Source organism: Lithobates pipiens, unplaced genomic scaffold, assembly GCF_037356315.1.
Source record: "Lithobates pipiens isolate NorthernLeopardFrog02 unplaced genomic scaffold, aLitPip1_a1.2 Scaffold_16, whole genome shotgun sequence".
NCBI classification, from domain to species: Eukaryota; Metazoa; Chordata; class Amphibia; order Anura; family Ranidae; genus Lithobates; species Lithobates pipiens.
In genome coordinates this window covers 646,834,871-646,857,099 of record NW_027507748.1, presented here as the reverse complement: position 1 = coordinate 646,857,099, position 22,229 = coordinate 646,834,871, and the positions used below count along the sequence as shown (strand labels likewise).

The window sequence follows — 22,229 nt, the reverse complement described above, 5'->3', positions numbered from 1 at the left end:
AGGGCTGTAAAAAGAACAAAAGGTACTTCAACAAAGTATTAGTGTAAGGGTGTGCACACTTATGCAACCATATTATTTTATTTTTTTATTTTTACTTCTCTCCACCTAAAGATGTCAGTTTGTTGTTCAAATGAGTTGTACAGTTTATAGGTCCCATTAAAGGTGGAAAATAAAATCTGAAAAGATTTATCTTTGTCTCATTTTTTTTCATCACAGAAACCTGACATTTTAACGGGGGTGTGTAGACTTTGTATACCCAATGTATTAGCACATTAAGAAATAATGTGCACTGTCACTGCTGATAGGGCTTTCATCTTTCCCAGTCTTCCTTCCATGTTCGCGGACTCTGGCTGAGTAAGTAGCCAGAGCCGCTATGCCATCACTCCCGCGCATGCATGCGGTTGCATTTGGTTACCGCACGGTGCACTGGAGGTCCAGCACAGTACGTCGGACATTTAGAGCGCATGCACCGGTGACGTCACCGGCTGCATTTAGGGTGAATATCTCTTAAACGATGCACATTTAGGATATATTAATTTTACCTACAGGTAAGCTTTATTATAGGCTTACCTGTAGGTAGAAATCACAAAGCGGACTTTACTACTGCTTTAACTAGGAGCAGCATCTGCTTGATTCTCTCAGCTTAGAAGAGTGGTGCAAGCATAAAGCCTGTACTACTCTTTGTCAATTGCCCTAATAGTGTGAACAGGGCCATAAGGACTTGTTCACACCATATCTGTTAAGCTGCATAGTTCTGCATAGATCAACGCAGGCACAACACAAGGGCACATGGCAACCATCACACCATAACTATGCAATAACGTGCGGTGCATAGACTTGAATAAAGTGTAAATTGTTGGCAATGTACACCAGCACGCACTCATTATAGCATGCGGACTGGTGTTAATGAGCTCAAAGGGAAAAGAGTAAAGTTGTAGTACACAATTTAGGATATTCTGGATTCCTGGGGGTCATGTTAGATGTAGTGAACAGGGACAAGGTGTTCCTATAGTACTGCATCCAACTTGTATAATGCTTTTAATATACATTCATTGTGTAACAAGGTCATTCTCTATTGTCATTTTCCATTCCTAAGGCCATAAAAGAAAATATACGCAGATTCGAGCCAAGAATTGTCCCTGCAATTACCGTTCTTTGTGAAAGCCTTTGTCCTACAAGAGAAAAAACTAGCATTACACATTCACCGTATCCAGGGGCGAACACTTCATGTACTTGAGAGGGTTGTTTTTAATATGCTACTTAGTTCGTCCTTACCCAATGACTTGATGCCCATAAAACTGCATTGTTCTCTGTAGCGTCTGCTGAATGGTCTGAGGCTGTAGAATGAAAAAAAAAAAAAAAAGAAGAAATATACTCAGTAAGAGCACAAGAAAATTAATCTCCATAGACGTCTACCAGCAATAAAAATAGATAATTCCATTTTCTCTCTGTAATACCCTTAAAAAACGACAGCTTAAGTATTACTTTTTTCCCAAACAGGAAAAGATTTCAAAACTCTCACTCTGTAATGAAACTGTAATGACAATGTCTTGCATAGCAAGTACACCTTATATTTGTCTGTAGCCTTGGGTCTATCCATTTCTTTCCCTCGGCATGAGCAGTTACCGTACATGGATTATCGATACTGAATAATTGCTGTGTATAAATAAGAGCAATCAGGTTGTAGTACCTTCCTCTAGTTAGGCTGCTGGACAAAATTTTGTTTTTGGCTTCACTGCAGACAGTGGAGCAGTAATCTATTACTTTTGGCTGCTCAGGGTTTCCTAGCTGGGTATTTGATTTCTCCTACCTGCTTCTGGGAGAAGCTACCAGAATACAGCATACCTCTCAACTTTTTGAGATGGGAATAAGGGATACCTATCAGCAAAAGTATGCAGGCATAAGACACACCCCTCGCCACGCTCCCTTAGAGGGGAATTGCACAAAAAACAAGATTGGTTAAACCTACAAGTGCTTTTTTTTTTTACCACTACTATTCCTTTACATTGGCTTTTGGAATTTACAAATGCAGCAATTTAGAAATCAGATCAAAGGTTTAGGGCTGGAAAGGGCTTTTTGATGGATAAAAAGTGCATTTTATACAACAATATAGATCAGACCGAAATGAGGGAAAAATGAGGAATGAGGGACAGAGTTGCATTGCTCCAAATCAGGCACAGTCCCTCGAAATCAGGTACAGTTGGGAACTATGATACAGGCCAGGGAGAGTCAAATGTCCAGCATGAATATTTATCATGCCCCAGCCAATCCCTGGAAGGAGGTGTCCAGGAGGTAGCTTGGGAAGTGATAAATGTTTGGAAAGATTTTCCAGATGATTTTTTCCTCATCAAAAAGGGTTCCAAGTCTCCTGGGGCTGCTGTCCCTGGGAGGCAGTTATCTTTACTCAAGGATCATAGTCTGGGCCTCAGCAGGTGCTGGGCTGAGGACCTGGAGAAGATAACTAATGGATTTTTGCTGGAGGACACTGTCCTGAAGTCCTAGTCTGAAGAAGGATCATTATCTCTTTTACTGAGGAACTACTTGTGGAAGCTGGGTGGCGGTCAGCTCCCAGGACACCCTGTGTAAGACCTACTGTGGGACTTCCATGTGTGTCTGCAGTTATAAGGATTTGTGCTAGAAGTTTATCCCCTTGTTTTGGAGAATGCTGAACCCCTCCCCTGTTTCAAGTTACTCATCAATAAATTCTAAAAAGACATAATTTAGAATAAGCCTGTATTGCCGATGTGCATGGAACTGTGATTGTGCTTGGCAGCCTCTGTACTAGTAAGTAAACATGTGTACTACCAAAAAATTAGTTTAGGTTAGTTTTTATTCCATTCGCTTTTTTTTTTTTTCGGACCATTCGTTATAATTGCCATTTGTTATTTCGGATAGTTTTTGATGCATTCGTATTCGTTACACTCCCTAAAAGTTACTTTAGCCAAATTTGAAAGGAAATTCCAATAAAAATGTAAATCTAGTTTATCACAAATTAGCTGCTATGGTGCAGAGACCTGAATAGAAGAATTACTAACTTCAGCTATTTTACCTATAATTTAATAGTTTATAATAATAAATCATACATAATAATAATAATAATAATAAAAACTATATTAATAGTTAATAATTTAATTATAATAGAAAATACAAAAAAACGAAATTATCAGGATGTAATTGATTCGTTAACTGGTTGCCGCCCGCCCACTGTCAAATGACAGCAGGGCGGTGTGGCTCTCGTTCTGGGATGGCGTCATATGAGGCTTACCTGTAGGTCCAAGAAATATCTCCTAAACCTATACGGTTTAGGAGATATTTACCCGAAGTGAGCCACCACTGTCTACGGCGAATGCACCGTAGACAGCGGCGCGCAGGCGCACTGGGCAGGCCGCAGATTGCGGCGATATGCCGCAAGTGTCGGCTCCCGTGCGCATGCGCGGGAGTGACATCATTGCTGCTCCGGTGAATCACAGCGCCGGAGTAGCGAGACCCGGAAGTCGCTCCGGGATACATGGCAGCGGCAAAGAGGAAGACGGAGGACCGCTTTGGGGGCTTCGTTCTCAGGTAAGTTATTCATAATGAGCTAGTATGCTATGTATACTAGCTCATTATGCCTTTGCCTTACAGGGTGTGTTTTGTTTTTGTTTTTTTGCCTTTACTTCCTCTTTAACCATTGTATCGGCTGTGTCCAATCACAGCTGGTCACATGTAAACAAGGAAGTGCCGGTAATCGGAGAGCTGACCAGCGGCATCTCCACACAGGGGGGCATGTAGGAATGTAATCAGGGCACTGATCATCAGTGCCCTGATTACAGTATAGTAAAGTAGTGTCACCATACAGTGCCCACCAGTTCCCACCAATGCCAGCAATCAGTGCCCACCAGTGGCAGCAATCAGTGCCCACAAGTGCCACCAATCAGTGCCCATTAGTGATGCCAGTCAGTGCTGGCAATCAATGCCCATAACTGCTGTCGATAAATGCGCATCAGTGTCGCCCATTAGTGCCACACATCAATGCCCATCAGTGCCCATCAGTACCGCCTATCAGTGCCCACCAGTGCTGCCTATTAATGCCCATCAGTGACACCTAACAATGTTCATCAGTGTCACCTATCAGTGCCCATAAGTGTGGCATATTAGTGCCTCCTCCTCAGTGCCAGCTAATCAGTACCCATAAATGCTGCCTCATCAGTGTCCATAAGTGCCACCTCATCAATGCCCACCAGTTCAGCCTATCAGTACCGCCTCATCAGCGCATACCAGTGAAGGCGAAAAGTTTCAAAATTTACTGACAGAAAAACAGTAAAAAACTTTTTTTCAAAATTTTGGGTTTTTTTTTTGTAAAAAATAAAAAACCCAGCAGTGATTAAGAACCACCAAAATAAAGCTCTATTTGTGTGAAGAAAATGATAAAAAGTGTGTTTGGGTGCAGTGTTGTATGGCTGCGCAATTGTCATTCAAAGTGCGACAGCGTTGAAAGCTGAAAAATGGTCTGGGCAGGAAGGGGGTGTAAGTGCCTGGTAGGCAAGTGGTTAAACTCATAAATTGAATCGTTTTTCGTTCTTTAGGATTTTTTTATTTTTGGATTTTCATTCTTTCAGATTTTCATTCTTTTGAATTTTGGTTCTTTCTGACAATTGGTTTTCGATTGCATTCGTCAAAAGAGTCTTTCTTTCATTCGGATGCTTCCGAATGAACGAATATCCCCAATTTTGTCCGAAAACTAATTCGTAACGAATTGCACGTGTCTACAAGCAAGGGAGACCTGGGCATATTCTCAGTGGGCGCTTCGGGGATTACCACTATATTGTGTTTTTGATTCTAATCTTTCTGAAATGATTGCGGAAGATACACTGCTCTGCCTAAGATGCCCACTCACATGCAGAAAAAGGGTATATAGAAGACTTCGTTACGTGTAAGGTACATGTGAATGGCCATTTAAGAGCCTTACAAAAATTGTACTGTGCTCATTGCAGACTTCCCATCTGTTTCTTGTTCTGCTAGATTGTATGCTCTTATGGTCGGGGACCTCCTAACCCTATTGTATTGATGTGTATTGTAACTGTAATCTCTCCCTTCATTTTGCAATGTGCTGCACAAAGTATTGGCACTATATAAATCCTATGTAATAATAATAAAAAAATATGATATGCTTTGCTGTACTTCTGAGTGCAACTCAAAATATGTAAATGGAACCTAGCAAAGCATCTAAACGCAAACTGATGCAAGTAGGGCTTGGGCACTTCTTATAGTGGTTGTAAACCTATGAAATGAAAAATGGACAAAGTACATCCTCCTTTAGTGTGTGTGCTTGACTCAATCCAAAGCACCTAATGTGATTTCTGTCTGCTCTGTCACTCAACTGCTATCTGTATGGGTCACTTCTGACAGTCTATGCCAGTGTTTCTCAACTCCAGTCCTCAAGGCGCCCCAACAGGTCATGTTTTCAGGATTTCCCTCAGATGAAACAGCTGTGGTAATTACTAAGGAAGTGCAACTGATCAATTCCCCCATGCAAAATAATGGAAATCCTGAAAACATGACCTGTTGGGGCGCCTTGAGAACTAGAGTTGAGAAACACTGGTCTATGATGACACCAGACAATGCCAGGAGATGAACCCGTCTCAACCCCAGCCTCAGATATGCATGTTTCCTTATGAGAATGTGTAGAGGGGGTTATGTTAATTTCCTCCATTCAGGTCTATCAGATTACATTTAGCTTTGTTATGTGCAGTGTGTGACATCAGACATGTGCACTGCTGAAAAATTCATAATTTTATTTTTTGTTTCATTCGTTTTTTTGTTTTTTTAATTTGGAAACTCGAAAATTAAAAAAATTTGTAAATTTCGAAAATTTGTAAATTTCGAAAATTTGTAAATTTCGAAAATTTGTAAATTAGAAAATTTGGAATTCGTAAATTCAAAATTTGTATATTCGAAAATTCAATAACTCGTAAATTTGAAAATTCAAATTAGTAAATTTGAAAATTCGATAATTCATAAATTCGGAATCCGTAAATTTGAAAATTCGAAAATTCGAAAATTCGGAATTTGGAAATTTGAAAATTCGACAATTAGGAAATTCGAAAATTTAGAAATTCAGAAATTTGAAAATCCAAAAATTCGAAAATGCGAAAATAAGAAAGGAAAATCCAAAAGTCCAAAAATGTGAAATAATAACTAACTAACAATAACTAACTATTAAATTATAGGTATTGGCATTTTCTTTCAAATTTGGCTGTTAGTGAACGTAACAAATACTAATTCATCTGAAGTTATGAATTATCTGAAATAAAGAATGGAACAAAATAATAATAATAATAATAATACGTTTTCACTATTAATATTATTATTTTATTTATTATTATTAATTTGTTACGTTCCATTCGTTTAGATGTGACATTGTATTTGTTACGTTCACTCCATTTGTATTTGTTACGTTGCACTCCAAAGACATGCAGGTAGGTTAATTGGCTGCTGCCCAAAATTGGCCCTAGTATATGAATGGGGACCTTAGATTGTGGGCTCCTTGAGGGTAGGGACCGATGTGAGTGTGCAATGTACAGGGATAGGGACAATTGTAGACACTAACTCAGGTTGAACTGGATGGACTGGTGTCTTTATTCAACCTTACTAACTATGTAACTATGTAACTAACAGCCAAATTTGAAAAGAAATTCCAATAACTTAACTATTACTAAATATTAAATTATACATATTGGAATTTCCTTTCAAATTTACCTGTTAGTGAACATAACGAATACGAATTTATTAGAAGTTACGAATTATCCGTAATAATCAATGTCGTACCTAAACAAATGGAACGTAACAAATTAATAATAATAAATAATAATAATAGTAATAATGAAAACATATTATTATTATTTCGTTCCATTCTTTATTTCGGATAATTCGTAACTTCATTATGTTCACTAACAGCCAAATTTGAAAGGAAATTCCAATACCTATAATTTAATAGTTAGTAATAGTTAAGTTATTATTAGTTAGTTATTCCAGATTTTCGAATTTTCGGGATTTTGAATTTTTCGGATTTTTGTTCTTAGGTTTGTTCTTTTGAATTTTCGAATTTTCATTCTTATTTTTGAATTTCTGAATTTCTTAATTTTCGCATTTCCGAATTTTCTAATTTTGAATTTTGAATTTCTGAATTTTGAATTTCAGAATTTCGAATTTTGAATTTCCAGATTTAGAATTTCTGAACTTGCGAATATTTGGAAAAATTCAGAAATTAGAACATTCTGATATTTTCGAATTAACAAATTTGTCTAAATTAGTTAAAAAACTAATTTGGAACTAAACTAATTGCACATGTCTAATCTCCACCCCCTGCGTCCTGGAAGCTAAGAAATACCATCTAAACTTTACTTTGGAAAGCTGTGGAGGAGAGAGAGCTGCAGCTAAACAGGTACAACTTATGTAGAAGGATTTGTTTTTTCTCTGTATCACTTGAGGCTAATCACTCCACTGGGTATATGTAAAGGTTTAGTCACTCTAAATACATACCTTATGTGAAAGTTTGAACCATGTACTACATTTTTTTTATTATAAAATCTATAGTTAAAGATAAACACTCAAGCCATGTAAAAACTCCAAATGTATTTTGTTTTCCTAGATGCTGAACACACTAACTGGTAGGTTGGATATTCTGTTCTTTTCTAGCAATGCTGGAATATAGATGAAGGATGTAGACTCAGCATGACCGAGTTATATTTGGTTTACAGGGATGTATATAGAAGGCGACACACACTGCGTGTTTCCTAAGGCAACAAGATAAAAGGGAGCAGCAACAAAACTCACTTTCCTGCAAACTTAGCAAAGGATTTACTAGTAGATACAATGATTTTAAGACTTCATTCAGATGTACATTGACACCCATTCTGTGTGCAGGCCGCATTTGGCTTTACTTCTGCCCCGAGCTGCATACAGGCAACCTATGGAGGTGGATACAGACATAGCGGCTGAACAGACAAAGCCAGACAAATTTCTAAATTTGACATGTATGCAGGAGCGGGTCCACGAAACCAAGAGCATACATCATGGATGGATATTCCCATCATTTCCAACTACTTCAGACACTGGAGATGGCCAAACACTAGTAGAATTTAATTAGACTTTTTTTTTAGAATTCTTATGCAATGGGAAGCAGATGTTTGGATCTATGTTCTGATATACAGGACTGTAAAAGTTGCAATATATTTTTGAAAATTACTTTTTTTGGCACGTGACAAAATGTTTCTAGTACATAAATGTCAGTGACTTTGTAAGACCACACAGTGACTGTTTCTGAATTTCATTAGCGATTTTGTAGCCAGTTATAGACCAACACTGTGTTCTACAAATAAATGTGACCCACCACCAAATGGAAAGCCGCTTACCAAAGGGCAAGCACAAAACAGCGTTTGGCTATAACCCAGCCGCGGCCTTTATCATCCAGAGGGCTCCGGGGAAAACTTCCCAAGATGTTCCAGGTGCTAAGCTCTTTTTTCCATATGGCTTACAATCCAGAAGATCATGAGGCATATGAGAAGAAAGGGGACCATAGCATAATACCGTAACATAACATAATTTATTTTAAAAAGTAAATGGTACTGGGAGGGCGTACAGTGACGTTACCGCGTCATTCCGGAGGAGGAAGGGCTCCTATTATGCCGGCCGGCTTTACTGCTACATACTTTTAAAACGTACCATGTTTGTGAGTACCATTTACTTTTTTAAATAAATTATGTTATGTTACAGTATTATGCTATGGTCCCCTTTCTTCTCATATGCCCCACAATCTTCTGGACTGTAAGCCATGTGGAAAAAAGAGCTTAGCACCTGGAACACCTTGAGAAGTTTTCCCCGGAGCCCTCTGGATGATAAAGGCCACGGCTGGGTTATAGCCAAACGCTGTTTTGTGCTTGCCTCTTGGTAAGTGGCTTTCCATGCGGTGGTGGGTCACGTTTATTTATGGATCACGTGGTGTTTATTCAGTCTTATTCATGGACTTATGATTTATCAATGGATTTATTGAGCTTGTTCAATTACGTTTAGTAATCCATTGCTGTGTTTTTCTATCCATCTTCCTTCGGATTGGTGTGGGCCTTGGTGGACATTTTTATTAGCACAGTTTTTCTTGTTTTTATTTTGCTTACTGTGTTTCTGACCTAAATTGCAGCCTAATGCGTTTTTTTATATATTTAGGGTTAGCGCAGTTGTTTTTTTATCAGTTATAGATCATAAGCAAAACAAAAGGAAGGGGGGAAGGGAACAGACAATAGCTCATCCAATTTAGTCCAGATTGAAAGGGATTGTTTAGTGGCATAAACAGGCGCCTTCCCTATATAGCAATCTGTTATTACCGTCAACCGAAGGTATCCAACTCTATCGGTTAGATCCGTCCAGGGTGGTAGTTCTCTACACAGGCATATAAGAAGAAAAAACGGGAGAGTCCCAAAGGTACTCTTCGGTAAGGAAAAAAACGGGTTAGACTAAATATCTTTAATGATTAACCACATTACTAAAGTTAGAAAACAATAATTATATACACCCAATTCCAGCACAGTTAGCTAAGGTAAAGACAGAATGTCTTAATTGGACACAGGTGGCCACCACACGCAATTATACACAACTCTCATACACCATAGATTTGAGATCTCCCTTAGAACGATCTTAACGATCTTAATACTTAATCCAATTCAAAAATTGTTATGTGAAATAAGAATTATTCACGAAGAATTGAAAAAAATACATGAAATTAGGCTATATTGAAAGATAATTTCATTGCTCCAATTGATTAAAGTGCGTATGCATTTATATAATATTTATATAATATTGTCGGTCTTAACTGGAAGTCACTGCATGAAAATTCTGTATAGATATTCATGGAGAAATAGATCCATGAATCACGGACTGGTACATGTGGAGATGACAGATTTCAAGGAAACAAATGGCTTATTAACATACTGAATAAACATCCCCTTCCAATAAATGGGGGTAGATACAGCTCACCGTAATGACATCTTGTCTCATGTCATTACTTCTTTAGTTTCATGTCCATATATATAAGGTCCACTCGTCTCAAAGATGAAACAAGGACAGGGATCCTTAATACGATAAAGACAATATTCTCACTTTGCCAGTCATCCGATATATATTCATCTAGATCGAAATAGCATATAGCGGGGGTTTCCAAGTGTCTCCAGTTCATACAGGCTATGCAATGAAGTCTGTCCCAGCTTCTCTACCAGTGTTCGGGACAAGCGTTCGGAGAAAAAATTTAACGGAGACTCAAAGTAGGTGGAGATGGTCTCCAGTTCATGCAGGCTATGCAGTAAAAACTGTCCCGACTTCCCTACAAGTGTTCGGGACAGGCGTTCAGAGCAAAAGTTTAACGGAGGCTCAAAGTAGGTGGAGGTGGTTGGTTGTATGGTTCAGCACATCCGTGTCCCCACCACAAAAGACGTGATGATGTACTACGTACGCGTTTCGCTTGTTGCCAAGCTTCTTCAGAGTTATAGATCACAATCTAAGTATGTCTTACTCAAAAAAAGAGACCTGAGACCAGGAATCCTTAGATTCATTTTTCTTTTCCCTTCTTCCCCATTTTATTTTTTACATGCCCCACCTTTCTTGTCCACCAGTGGACATTTGTGGGGAAAATTGTTCAGAGGAACTAGGTGGAGTGTCTGTTTAGAAAAACCGAATGACTCTGCAGCTCTCACAACATACAACCAGTAAGGTAAGAAGATTGTGTCGCTACACCAAAGCATCAACATTAATATGTAGACTGGCGCCATCAACAGCCATACCCAGCAGTAAGCAAATCCAGAGTGGTCCCCACAGCAGGTGAGTTTTCACTGCAATTGAACATGACCCTCTAATTTATGGCCCAGTCAGCACCCTACCGACTTGTCCCTCCCCCCAATATGGCTTCTACTGTGACCCACACAGGCACTGTAATCTCCAGCCTGTTATCTAAAACCAACCGCAGAGAGGGCATCATTTAGAGCAGTGGTCTCCAAACTACAGCCGTGGGGCGAATGTGGCCCTTTGCTTGCACTATTCCTTTCACTGACACCAATGATTGGGATTATTCCTCCCACTAATACCAATGATGGGTTACTATTTCTCCCACTGATCCCAAGGATGGGGCACTATTCCTCCCACTGACACCAACGATGGAGATTATTCTCCCCACTAATACCAATACCTTCTACTGCCCACAGGCATTACGTAATTATTTTACCCTCTCCCTGACCACCAAGTTTGGGGATATTTTCTACTCCCACTGGCCACAATCTGGCCCTCCGAAAGTCTGAAGGACCGTAAACTGGCCCTTTGCTTAGAAAGTTTGGAGACCCCTGATCTAGAGTTACAGCTCCCTCAATGAAGGCTCCACTGTGTGTGCCAGTGCAAAAATGTGTACCTCTGTGCCGATGCATGCCTCAGCACTTGCCGTCACTGTACCAATGCACATTTCTGTGTTCTTTGCCACTATGAGGAGCTCTTCTGTTGATGCGCTGTCTGTTCAACAATTTTGTTAGTCTATTCTGAGCAAAAAGTGCATCATAAGCTTCCCTTCTCTTCCCTTCCTTTCTCTCTTCTCCCTTCTCTTTCCTTCTTTATTCGGAGCTTCAAAATCCTTTATAATTAAGCTTCTGTTATTTTGTTATTTTCTCCACCACCTGCATATGTTTTGTAAAATGCTATTAAAACTGCTGTCTGAACAGTGGCAGCTGGTGGTAAATGTTTTTTGACGGCAAACAGTGCACCCACAGCCAAACCCCCCCCCCGGTCGGTCGGGTATCCCCCACAGACCCCCCCGTCGGTCAGTGGGTTGAGTCATCCGCACACCCTCTGTTCAATTAGGAGCCCAGCACTTACCCTTCTCCTCCTTGGAATGTGTCTCCTCCCTCCTCCTCCTAGGCCAATTGGAACACTTCTCCGTTTGACCAATTGGGAAACGGGTCTCAGACCCGCTTCCTGATTGTCTGGGAGGAGAATCAGTGTGACAATAGCGAATATTCATTTGCCATTGTCATACAACTGGGTGGGCTCACTGTGTCCCGAGCTTACCCTTTATTTTAAGCATATTAGAGCCTCCGGCTCTAATCACATGCTTTAAAAAACCCTGATTAAAATCCACGTGTCTGGCACCCCGCATGTAGATTAGGGGGCTGGATGCATTGGATAGTGTTGGACGGTGCCCATGTGCCCTGCAATTTGGGCCACCACTGTGTGTGAAGCAATATTTTGTGACCAGAAACTTAATACCCTACAGAAATCCTCCTATCTTACAAGTCCAACATACATCCTTTTCAGCCATACCAAGCCCCGATGAAGGAAAACACCCAAATAAAGTTATATATAGACTCTGGTATGTTTCTTCCTTGCATGCCAATGTGCCTATGTTTTTTTAATAGTCAGAAACTGTCCAAATGTAACCTGCTCTGGCATTATAAATGTATCCCATTACTTCTGATATCATCTGATTTACTAGCTATGTTAGGATTCAGATGAAACTGACCCGATTGAGTCATATCTGGTTTACTGGGAAGGGGGGAAGGTGATGGACACATGGCATGACTGCACAATGGAAAATAGAGTAAAAATTCTGAATGTTGGTATAAATTCCCAGCCACACTAACAATGAGATGAAATTTGTAGAAATGGGTCAGGCTTAACATTTTTCTGGTGTCAAATTATGTGTGCATAGACGAGAAACCTACATTTAACGTCTCCACAGGGTGATTATATATAAATGTCCTTGGCTGGCATCATAAAATCCAAGGGATTTCTTAAAATACTGCAGAGAGGTAATTCTCACCTACTTGTATGCAATGTTTTATCAAACGGCACAAACTACGGTACAAAGTGTATTTTCCCATCATTGAAGGATAATGCAATTGCTGTGTTTTTCAGAACACAGTTGTGAATCATTTTGGTGGAACTTCACGCAAAAATGAAAAACTAAAATGTATTTGAGGCAAAAAAAAAAAAACTATCAGGTGCCTGAGTAGAACATTTAAAGTCAGTGTTACCCAGTGTCAGTCAATGAAACTGGAATGGATCTTGCCAGGAAGGAACCGCCATACATCAGCGTATCCACCTTCATCTCAGATGATAACATGCTTTTCCTCTTTTGCCACTGCAGAAAAAGTTTTTTTTTTCTTCTTCCACCCAAAAAAATTAAAAAAATGGTGGGATGACCAAGGGTTTCAATGCCACCTAAAAAAAAGCATTCATTTTTGCGCTGATGCTATATTTTTTACCTGCTTTGTTAGTACAAAAGACATTCATCATTCCTTCATTTTTATGCTCAATATTTCTGAGTAGACTTATTCAGCAAATGGCTTCACTGCCAGTAAGGCCGCGTACACACGCGGGGACTGTTCGGCCAACTTTGTCCGCTGAACAGTGTTTCGGCGGACAGTCCGCCCGTGTGTGGGCTTTCAGCGGACAGTTTCAGCGAACAGTCCGCTGAACAAGGTTTTTCGGAAATTCCGAAAAACTGTCCGCTGAAACTTTGTTTCAGCGAACAGTCCCCTCGTGTGTAGGCTTGTTCGTCAAACTAAGTTCCGCGCATGCTCAGAAAGGATTTACACGCCGAAAGTTATAATGCAGTGTATAGGACGTCGTATTTTTCGTCCCGTCGTACGTGCCGTTCACGTCATCGCGCACGGTTTCAGCAAACTGTTCGTTCGTCGTGTGTGGCCATGTCCGTCCATGCTAATTTTGAGCGGACTGTTTGCTGAAACTGTTTGACGGACAAAGTTGGGCGAACAGTCCCCGCGTGTGTACGCGGCCTGACAGCTGTCAGTATCACTATTTTCTAATGGCCCTGACTTCAAGATACAGAAAACAAATGGTACTTGTCAACAGGATGCATTCCAAATGGACAAAAGTTTGGTACTGTACCCAGTTCTTTACAGTATAGCAAAAACTTGGTTCATGGAATACAGGTGGACATTTTTCTTGATAAAACAGAACTAAAGCCCCATACACACTATCAGATTTTCTGCTGATTTTGGACTTCAGATTTACCAAAACCATGTAGTGCAAGGGCCTGCCTGATTGCACACAAATTGAAATTCCTAAGGTTTGACCTCATATTATATGGTTTTGGAAAATCTTAAGGAAAAAATCAGCAGAAAATCTGATAGTGTGTATGGGGCTTAAATAGAATTATTGCATTTGAAAAAACAAAGGACTTTAAATATAGCACTCAAGAGTACCACTAAAAAAACCTAAATTAAAAAATATTTCAAATGTATTAACTGCCTTAGATAAAATATGCAGTATATATATATAATTACACACACTATATTACCAAAAGCATTGGGACGCCTGCCTTTACACACACATGAACTTTAATGCCATCCCAGTCTTAATCCGTAGGGTTTAATATTGAGTTGGCCCACCCTTTGCAGCTATAACAGCTTCAATTCTTCTGAGAAGGCTGTCCACAAGATTTAGGAGTGTGTCTATGGGAATGTTTGACCATTCTTCCAGAAGCACATTTGTGAGGTCAAGCACTGGTGTTGGAGAGAAGACCTGGCTCGCAGTCTGCAATCAAATTCATCCCAAAGGTGTCCTATCAGGTTGAGCTCAGGACTCTATATAGGCCTGTCAAGTTCCTCCACCCCAAATATGCTCATCCATGTCTTTATGGACCTTGCTTTGTGCACTGGTGCACAGTCATGTTGGAAAAGGAAGGGGTCATCCCCAAACTGTTCCCACAAAGTTGGGAGCATGAAATTGTCCAAAATATCTTGGTATGCTGATGCTTTAAGTATTCCCTTCACTGGAACTAAGGAGCCAAACCCAAACCCTGAAGAACAACCCCCACCATAATTCCCCCCTCCACTAAATAATTTGGACTAGTGCACAAATCAAGGTCCATAAAGACATGGCTGAGTAAGTTTGGGTGGAGGGACTTGACTAGCCTGCACAGAGTCCTGACCTCAACCCGATAGAACACCTTTGGTATGAATTATAGCGGAGACTGTGAGCCAGACCTTCTCGTCCATATCAGTTCCTGACCACCTGCACTTATGGAAGAATGGTCAAGCATTCCCATAGACACACTCCTAAACCTTGCGGACAGCCTTCCCAGAAGAGTTGAAGATGTTATAGCTGCAAAGGGTGGGCCAACTCAATATTGAACCCTTCAGACCAAGACTGGGATGCCATTGAAGTTCATGTGCATGCAAAGGCAGGCGTCACAATACTTTTGCTAATACAGCGTGTAATAAAAACATTTTTTTAAATTGCCTTCTAGATTAAAAAAAAAACTGCAAGATAATCCAACAATGTATATACAGATATGTGTTACAGTTTAGACCACATTATATTACTATGTACAGTATACCATTTCACAACAAAATGGTTGACGTGTTTCCTTGTCTTCATTCACTTATTCAGCACAACATTTTTTTTATTTTAATGCATTGTGATCTTCACGGTAAATTCACAAGAAATTTATACTTGTACTTATACAAATACAAAGGAGAGAAAAGAGACAGGCAACATTACATTTACCAACAGATGTGTACACTCGTCACAGCCAAAAGAAGAAAAGTCCAAAATGGCAAAAGTGGTCCCGAACACAGAGGTATGGTCCACCCCAAACACCAAGCCACCATGCAGAGTATTATTATGAATAATTGTTTCAATTCAGAAAGATATTAACCTAACACAGAAGAATCTTGACAATATGATGTGTATTTGTAGAGATAGTATTTTTACAAATTCCCTTTTTTGTATTTTGTTCGATTCTGTAGCATGCAGTGCAGTCTATTTGTACCTCAGCAGGAGTGATCTCGAAGTATAGAGTGTATGTTCCTGGTGACTTGCTGTAGCAGCTTGTATTAAAGCGGTAGCGTTCTGTGTTATAAATATGTAATGACCTAGCCAATCAGCAGTCTAGAGGGGGGCTGATTAAGTGTACTGAAGAACTCTTACATATTTGGGACGCCTCTTATTCTGTCTCTTTCTTCATGGGCTTTTACCCTGTGAAACAGGGATCTCCTGTCTCGGAGGTATTCCCGAAAATGCCGGTTGCTAAAAAAAACATTGGCCTAAAGCAACGTTTCTCAACTGGGGTGCCATGGTACTCTGTGTCCCTGTCTGGCTTTCCCAGGGCTGTCATCAACAAACTGACCAGAGCATCCATAATGCCATTGGTTGCTAGGATGCAGGCAGCCTCCAGCATCTTGGCAATGCTGTCAGGCAGCATGTTTCAAATTGCAGGTAAGCTGGTGGGCGGGCATCCCGGGTGACATTATTGAACAAATACTGTCTTAACGACTAAATTCAGTCAAAGACATCAGTCAGAATCCCTGGCCCCTTTGTTTACATTTAGCTGCCAGCTGGGGGATAGTCATTTGTGGAGATAGTCAGTCAGTATCGGATCATCTCAAGGAGCTGCCATGTATTGTTTTGCTGGGTCATCGGGTGCCTTTCATCTTGATGACCCAGGCATGTCTACACAAGAAATTATTTTTACAGGTAAATATAGTTACATAGTAGGTGAGGTTGAAAAAAGACACAAGTCCATCAAGTCCAACCTATGTGTGTGATTATATGTCAGTATTACATTGTATACCCCTGTATGTTGTGGTTGTTCAGGTGCTTATCTAATAGTTTCTTGAAATTATCGCTGCTCCCCGCTGAGACCACCGCCTGTGGAAGGGAATTCCACATCCTTGCCGCTCTTACAGTAAAGAAACCTCTACGTAGTTTAAGGTTAAACCTATTTTCTTCTAATTTTAATGAGTGGCCACGAGTCTTGTTAAACTCCCTTTTGCGAAAAAGTTTTATCCCTATTGTGGGGTCACCAGTATGGTATTTATAAATTGAAATCATATCCCCTCTCAAGCGTCTCTTCTCCAGAGAAAATAAGTTCAGTGCTCGCAACCTTTCCTCATAACTAATATTCTCCAGACCCTTTATTAGTTTTGTTGCCCTTCTTTGTACTCGCTCCATTTCCAGTACATCCTTCTTGAGGACTAATGCCCAGAACTGGACAGCATACTCTAGATGCGGCCGGACCAGAGTCTTGTAGAGTGGGAGAATTATCGTTTTATCTCTGGAATTAATCCCCTTTTTAATGAATGCCAATATTCTGTTTGCTTTGTTAGCAGCAGCTTGGCATTGCATGCCATTGCTGAGCCTATCATCTACTAGGACCCCCAGGATCTTTTCCATCCTAGATTCCCCCAGATTCATATTTTTGCCACCCAAATGCATTATTTTACATTTTTCTACATTGAACCTCATTTGCCATGTAGTTGCCAACCCCATTCATTTGTTCAGATCTTTTTGCGAGGTTTTCACATCCTGCGGAGAAGTTATTGCCCTGCTTAGCTTAGTAACATCCGCAAATACAGAGATTGCACTGTTTACCCCGCCCTCCAGGTCGTTCATGAACAAATTAAATAGGATTGGTTCCAGGACAGAACCCTGGGGGACCCCACTACCCAACCCTGACCATTTAGAGCACTCCCCATTTATCCCCACCCTCTAAACTCACCCCTGTAGACATTTTTCAATCCATGTACTCACCCTATGGTCCATGCCAACAAACCTTAAATAACTTGCATAAAATACGTTTAACTACCTATAAAATCTTCAGAGAAGATTTTAATTGAAAAGAATGGTCTGGTGACAGGATCACTTTCAACCAAATATGATGTTTTATGATTATTTATTTATTTTTTTACTTTTTTTTCCTGTTTTTAAATACATAATTCATGGTGAATGTTCCATTAAGGAATAACTACAGGTACTTCCCTTCCTAGGGTGACAACTATTACTGATTGCAGCTGCTCGCTCTTTCCTGTTCACTCCCAAGTTGAACTACAAGCTCAATGTGAGTAGTCATGGCAATAAAAAATCTGACATTGGCATGGTCACATCCACAGGAAGTTCACTGTAGAGAGAGAATGCATGAACAAAGTAAGAAAATCTGTATTTTTTTTAACAAATGATCCTTTTTTTTAACAATGAACTACAAAACGTATGCGAATTGACAGGTAAGTGTGACCAGCTCTAAATGGAGCCGGTTCACACATGTCCGGGGCGGCCATGGCTTGGATGAAAAAAGGGTTTGCTGCGTCTTTGGGTTCGGTTCAAGTGCGAATTCAGGCTAAAATTCAGACCTAAATCACACCTGAACTGATACACAGGGAACACAGCGGACCCCTAGCATGAACCCGCGGCACACATGTGTGAACCTGGCCAAAGAGTTTAGTTCTATGTAATAAAATATCTAGTAAAACAGACCTGGAGAAGTACTTGAGAAAAGTAATTAACGGTTTACTAAGCAGCACCAATCAATATCAAACAGTATCTGAAAGAGCAAATAACATGAGATATATATAAAAAGGAAGATAAATAGAATTGGGAGCAATTATAAACGTGTTAAACCACATCTTGAATATGGAGTGCATGTTTAAGCTATGTTCCGTAACAAAAGACTTATGTGATTTGAATAGACAACTGAGGCAGGCGGTCAAATGAATAAAGGGTATTGGAGATCTCACTTATAATGTAAATTTTCAATTAGAGGGAAGGCAAGACTTAGCAGTGATTTAATCAATATGTATAAATGTATCCAAGGTCAAAATAAAACTCTGGAAGATTATCTTTTTACCCCATTGATTGTGCAGAGGACTAGGGCACATTAGTTGTGTAAGAAAGAAAGGAGGTGTTGTCCTTTATATAGGAAGGATTTCTTTAAAAATAAGTTTATTAAAATATGAAATACTCTACTACACTAGACAGTTATGGTAAAATGCATAACTGAATTAAAAAAGTTTTGGATGATTCTCTTAAAATTACCATGTCCATGGTGTTAGTTTCTAAAAATCAGAGTTTTTTTTTAGTATTTGAGCTGATGGCCATTTGCCTTTTTCAAACTAAATAGCTACAGTATGTGTTCTCAGGTTCCTGACCCTGCTGTTAGTCCACTCAGTTTATCTTGAAACTAAACTGTTGTTCCCTCAAAAAATTCCTAAGGCAGCTCCCTGTAATAAAATAGGTATTTTACTTACTTTTCTGGCCTTTATGGCCGCCCATGTCTATTATCTTCTCTACATTGAAGTGCTATAACCTCCATCAGAATTTTCAGCATTTTGACACTTTGGCGAGCATCAGATATTTTTTTTTTCCTGCTGGATGCTATGGTTCCATCCACCAACCAAAACATCCACAAGGCAACCAAGGTTGGAGCCCAGAGCACAGTTGATGTTCAGGTGGCCCAGCTACAATTTTCATGCTCCTGCCGTAAATCAGGGATATAGAATATTTGGTCAAAACTGTGTACCTCCCTGTCATATTACAGGATAATACCTGGTATTTGGGGGTATGATCATACAGACTTTTCGAACGCGCTCATTGAAATCCTTATCAATGTCAATTAAAGGGATAGGGATCCAAAGCTGCTACCTTACCTAGGGCCACATTCTGCCTCAATCCGCCTCTACCTCTGGCTGCTAAATCACTACAGGACACATCAGTAGCAGAAGGATTGCTACACAACAATACTACTACACTACAGGACACAAAAATGAACAGTAGAAGGAACCATAGCACAAGGGTAAGGAAGGCAAAAGACACAAGCCACTGCAGATGAGCATAATTCTTCTATTATAGTAACTACCTTGGGGATTTTTTGGTGCAACAACATTACTGCTTTAATCTGATTTCTCCATAATGCACTGAAGCCAGAATACCATATTGCAAGGTCACTGGGAGTATAGTGGAAGAGCACGTCCTAAAGCCTGTGCTGATAGGTGTGTCAAACTTCTTGGTTTTGGCAATTTTATTTTACAATAGGCTTTCTGCAGCTAGTGATCTCAGATTACCAAAAGTGACTGTAGACTACAATATACTTGTAGTACTACAACAATGCTTGCATGAAAAACTGAAGCTCTGAGCAGCTACACTGAGATCCTTCAAAGTATCACATCTATATTTTCTATTTTCATTAATGTATGTTTAATGTTAGCCTTTGCTTTGCCCATGCAGGGCAGAAACAAGGTTTACTTACCTCCATCACCCCTTATAATCATATAACTCTTTCTTACCCTTCCACCCATGATACAGCACTGGACACCTGAGCAGCTCATCCCCAGAACACTATTTATATGGGGTTTGGAAAAATGTCCTTAGACCTGTGTAATCTCCAAACAAACTGACTAACTGAGCATTTTCTCTTAGTTGTGTACACTGTACATTTGTTTTTTGTGTTTTTTTTTCTCCCTCAGAGACTGTCTTTGTCTTTTTATAACATTCTGCCAGAAGCGTAACTAGAACCTTCAGGGCCCCGCTGCAAGAAACCATGAAGGGTCCCCCTAGCTCCCATCCTGGGCCCTTTCCTTCGACCCCGTGGCGGAACGTCAGGGCCTGATCGGAAGTGCAGCCTTTGTGACCCTGGTAGTTCCACCACAGGTGTCAGTAGTTTTTAATTTTTTACCATTGTATTTATTTATTTTTTTACAATACTATTCTTTTTCAATTTTGTTAGAATCCCTGTTGGGAAGCTTTGGTGAGATATAAGGAGTCTAAACAGACCTCTGATTGTTCACCTTTGAGACAAAGAAAGGAGATTGAGGACACAGCTCTCAATCTCCATCTCTGCAGCTTCAGCTGCACAGAAAGGATAGACAGGAATAGCTCTGTACAGAGCTTCCCGTTCACTCAAAAAAAGAAACATAGTAAACAAAGTTTACTACGCTTTAGTTATGAATGGATGGAGTCAGTGATTGCTATGGATCACTAACTCTATTCATTCAGACAAGGAAGAAGCCAGTAAATGACACATTTACCAGCCCCTTCCCTATCCTGAATGCAAATATTTATCTCCTCCCAGTCCAGAACCCCCTCTCAGCTCAAATCCCCCTCAATTCCTACCTCCTATCACAAATCACCTCCACCCAAAAAATCAACCCCCCCCCCCGCCGCAAAAAAAAAAAAAAATCACCCCCCAGAACACATCCCCTTTCCCTCAAATTTCCTAATTCCTAGAACAAATCCCCCCCTCTGAGTCCCCCCATACAGCAAACACAGCTCACTCTCAGACCAGACATTACTCCCTCTCCCACCATCAGCACACACTAATCTTCTCTGACTGACTTTGGTGGGCATCTTGGGTCAGGGCAGAGACTATTTAAAGTGGTTGTAAACCCTTAAAACACACTTTCACCTACAGGTAAGCCTAGATTAAGGCTTACCTGTAGGTGCTGTAAATATCTTCTAAACCTCCATGGTTTAGGTGATATTTACAATACCCCATACGAGGATTCCTTCTGCACATGCGCCAATGTATTTGGCACATTCACACTTTAGAAGGGTCACGGCGTGCCGTTTTCATTAAAGGACATGCCGTGACTGGCGGCTCCCATGCACATGTGCGGGAGTGACGTCATGTGACTCCGGCCAGTCACAGAGCCTGGAAGGAAGATGGACGCTTCCAGCCGGAAAGGAAATCTGGGACATCACTGCCTCCTGTGTCAGGTAAGTGACACATAATGAGCTACTATGCGATGCATAGTAGCCCATTATGCTTTCCCTTTGCAGGGAAACAAAGAGGAAGTAACACCCATCAGGGTTTACTTCCTCTTTAAGGCCCCTGTCTCATTGCTTTGGCATGCATTGTGCAAGTGGTTAGTGTAGGGACAGGTTCCCTGTTTGTTAGGGAGGTTCAGACGAGTAGGGAAAGTACAGGGACTACATTATCTCCTTTCAGGAAGCCTTCCCTTTGGGTGTGGACTGGCCAGGCCACATTACAGTCCTCATGACAGAAGCTGTTGGCATCTTTGAGGCTACAGACTGCTAATTCACCACTGTTACAGGTTGTAAATGGCTCTGGATGAGCGTACTTTCCTGCCAGGCCTATTCGTACTATGCTGAACTTTTCTACAATATATTTCTTCGGCCTAGCTTGGACTCTGTGTGTTTACTGCCTGCCACACCACACTGTACCTAGCCCACAAGGTGACAACTAGACCTGTGCAATTCATTTTGTTCCAAATTCATCTTGTACCGAATTTTGACAAATACATTAATTCGTAAATATCCGAATTAACGAAAAGACGTTTAACAATTTTTTTCCGAATATTCGTAAATTTGAACATTTGTAAATTGGTAAATTCGAAAAAAATTTAATTCAAAATTCAAAAATCCGAAAATAAGAATGAAAATTCGATAACCCGAAGATTCAAAGA

General features: G+C 40.2%; 1 protein-coding gene across 1 annotated transcript in view; it reads right to left on the bottom strand.

Moving 5' to 3' along the window:
* Positions 1 to 22,229, bottom strand: part of GUCY1A2 (guanylate cyclase 1 soluble subunit alpha 2) — a 389,883-nt gene that overhangs the window by 275,515 nt on the left and 92,139 nt on the right. The window contains exon 2 of the mRNA XM_077484335.1: positions 1,276 to 1,337. Within this exon, the coding sequence (XP_077340461.1) occupies positions 1,276 to 1,337 (62 nt within the window). The remainder of the gene's footprint in view (positions 1 to 1,275; positions 1,338 to 22,229) is intronic.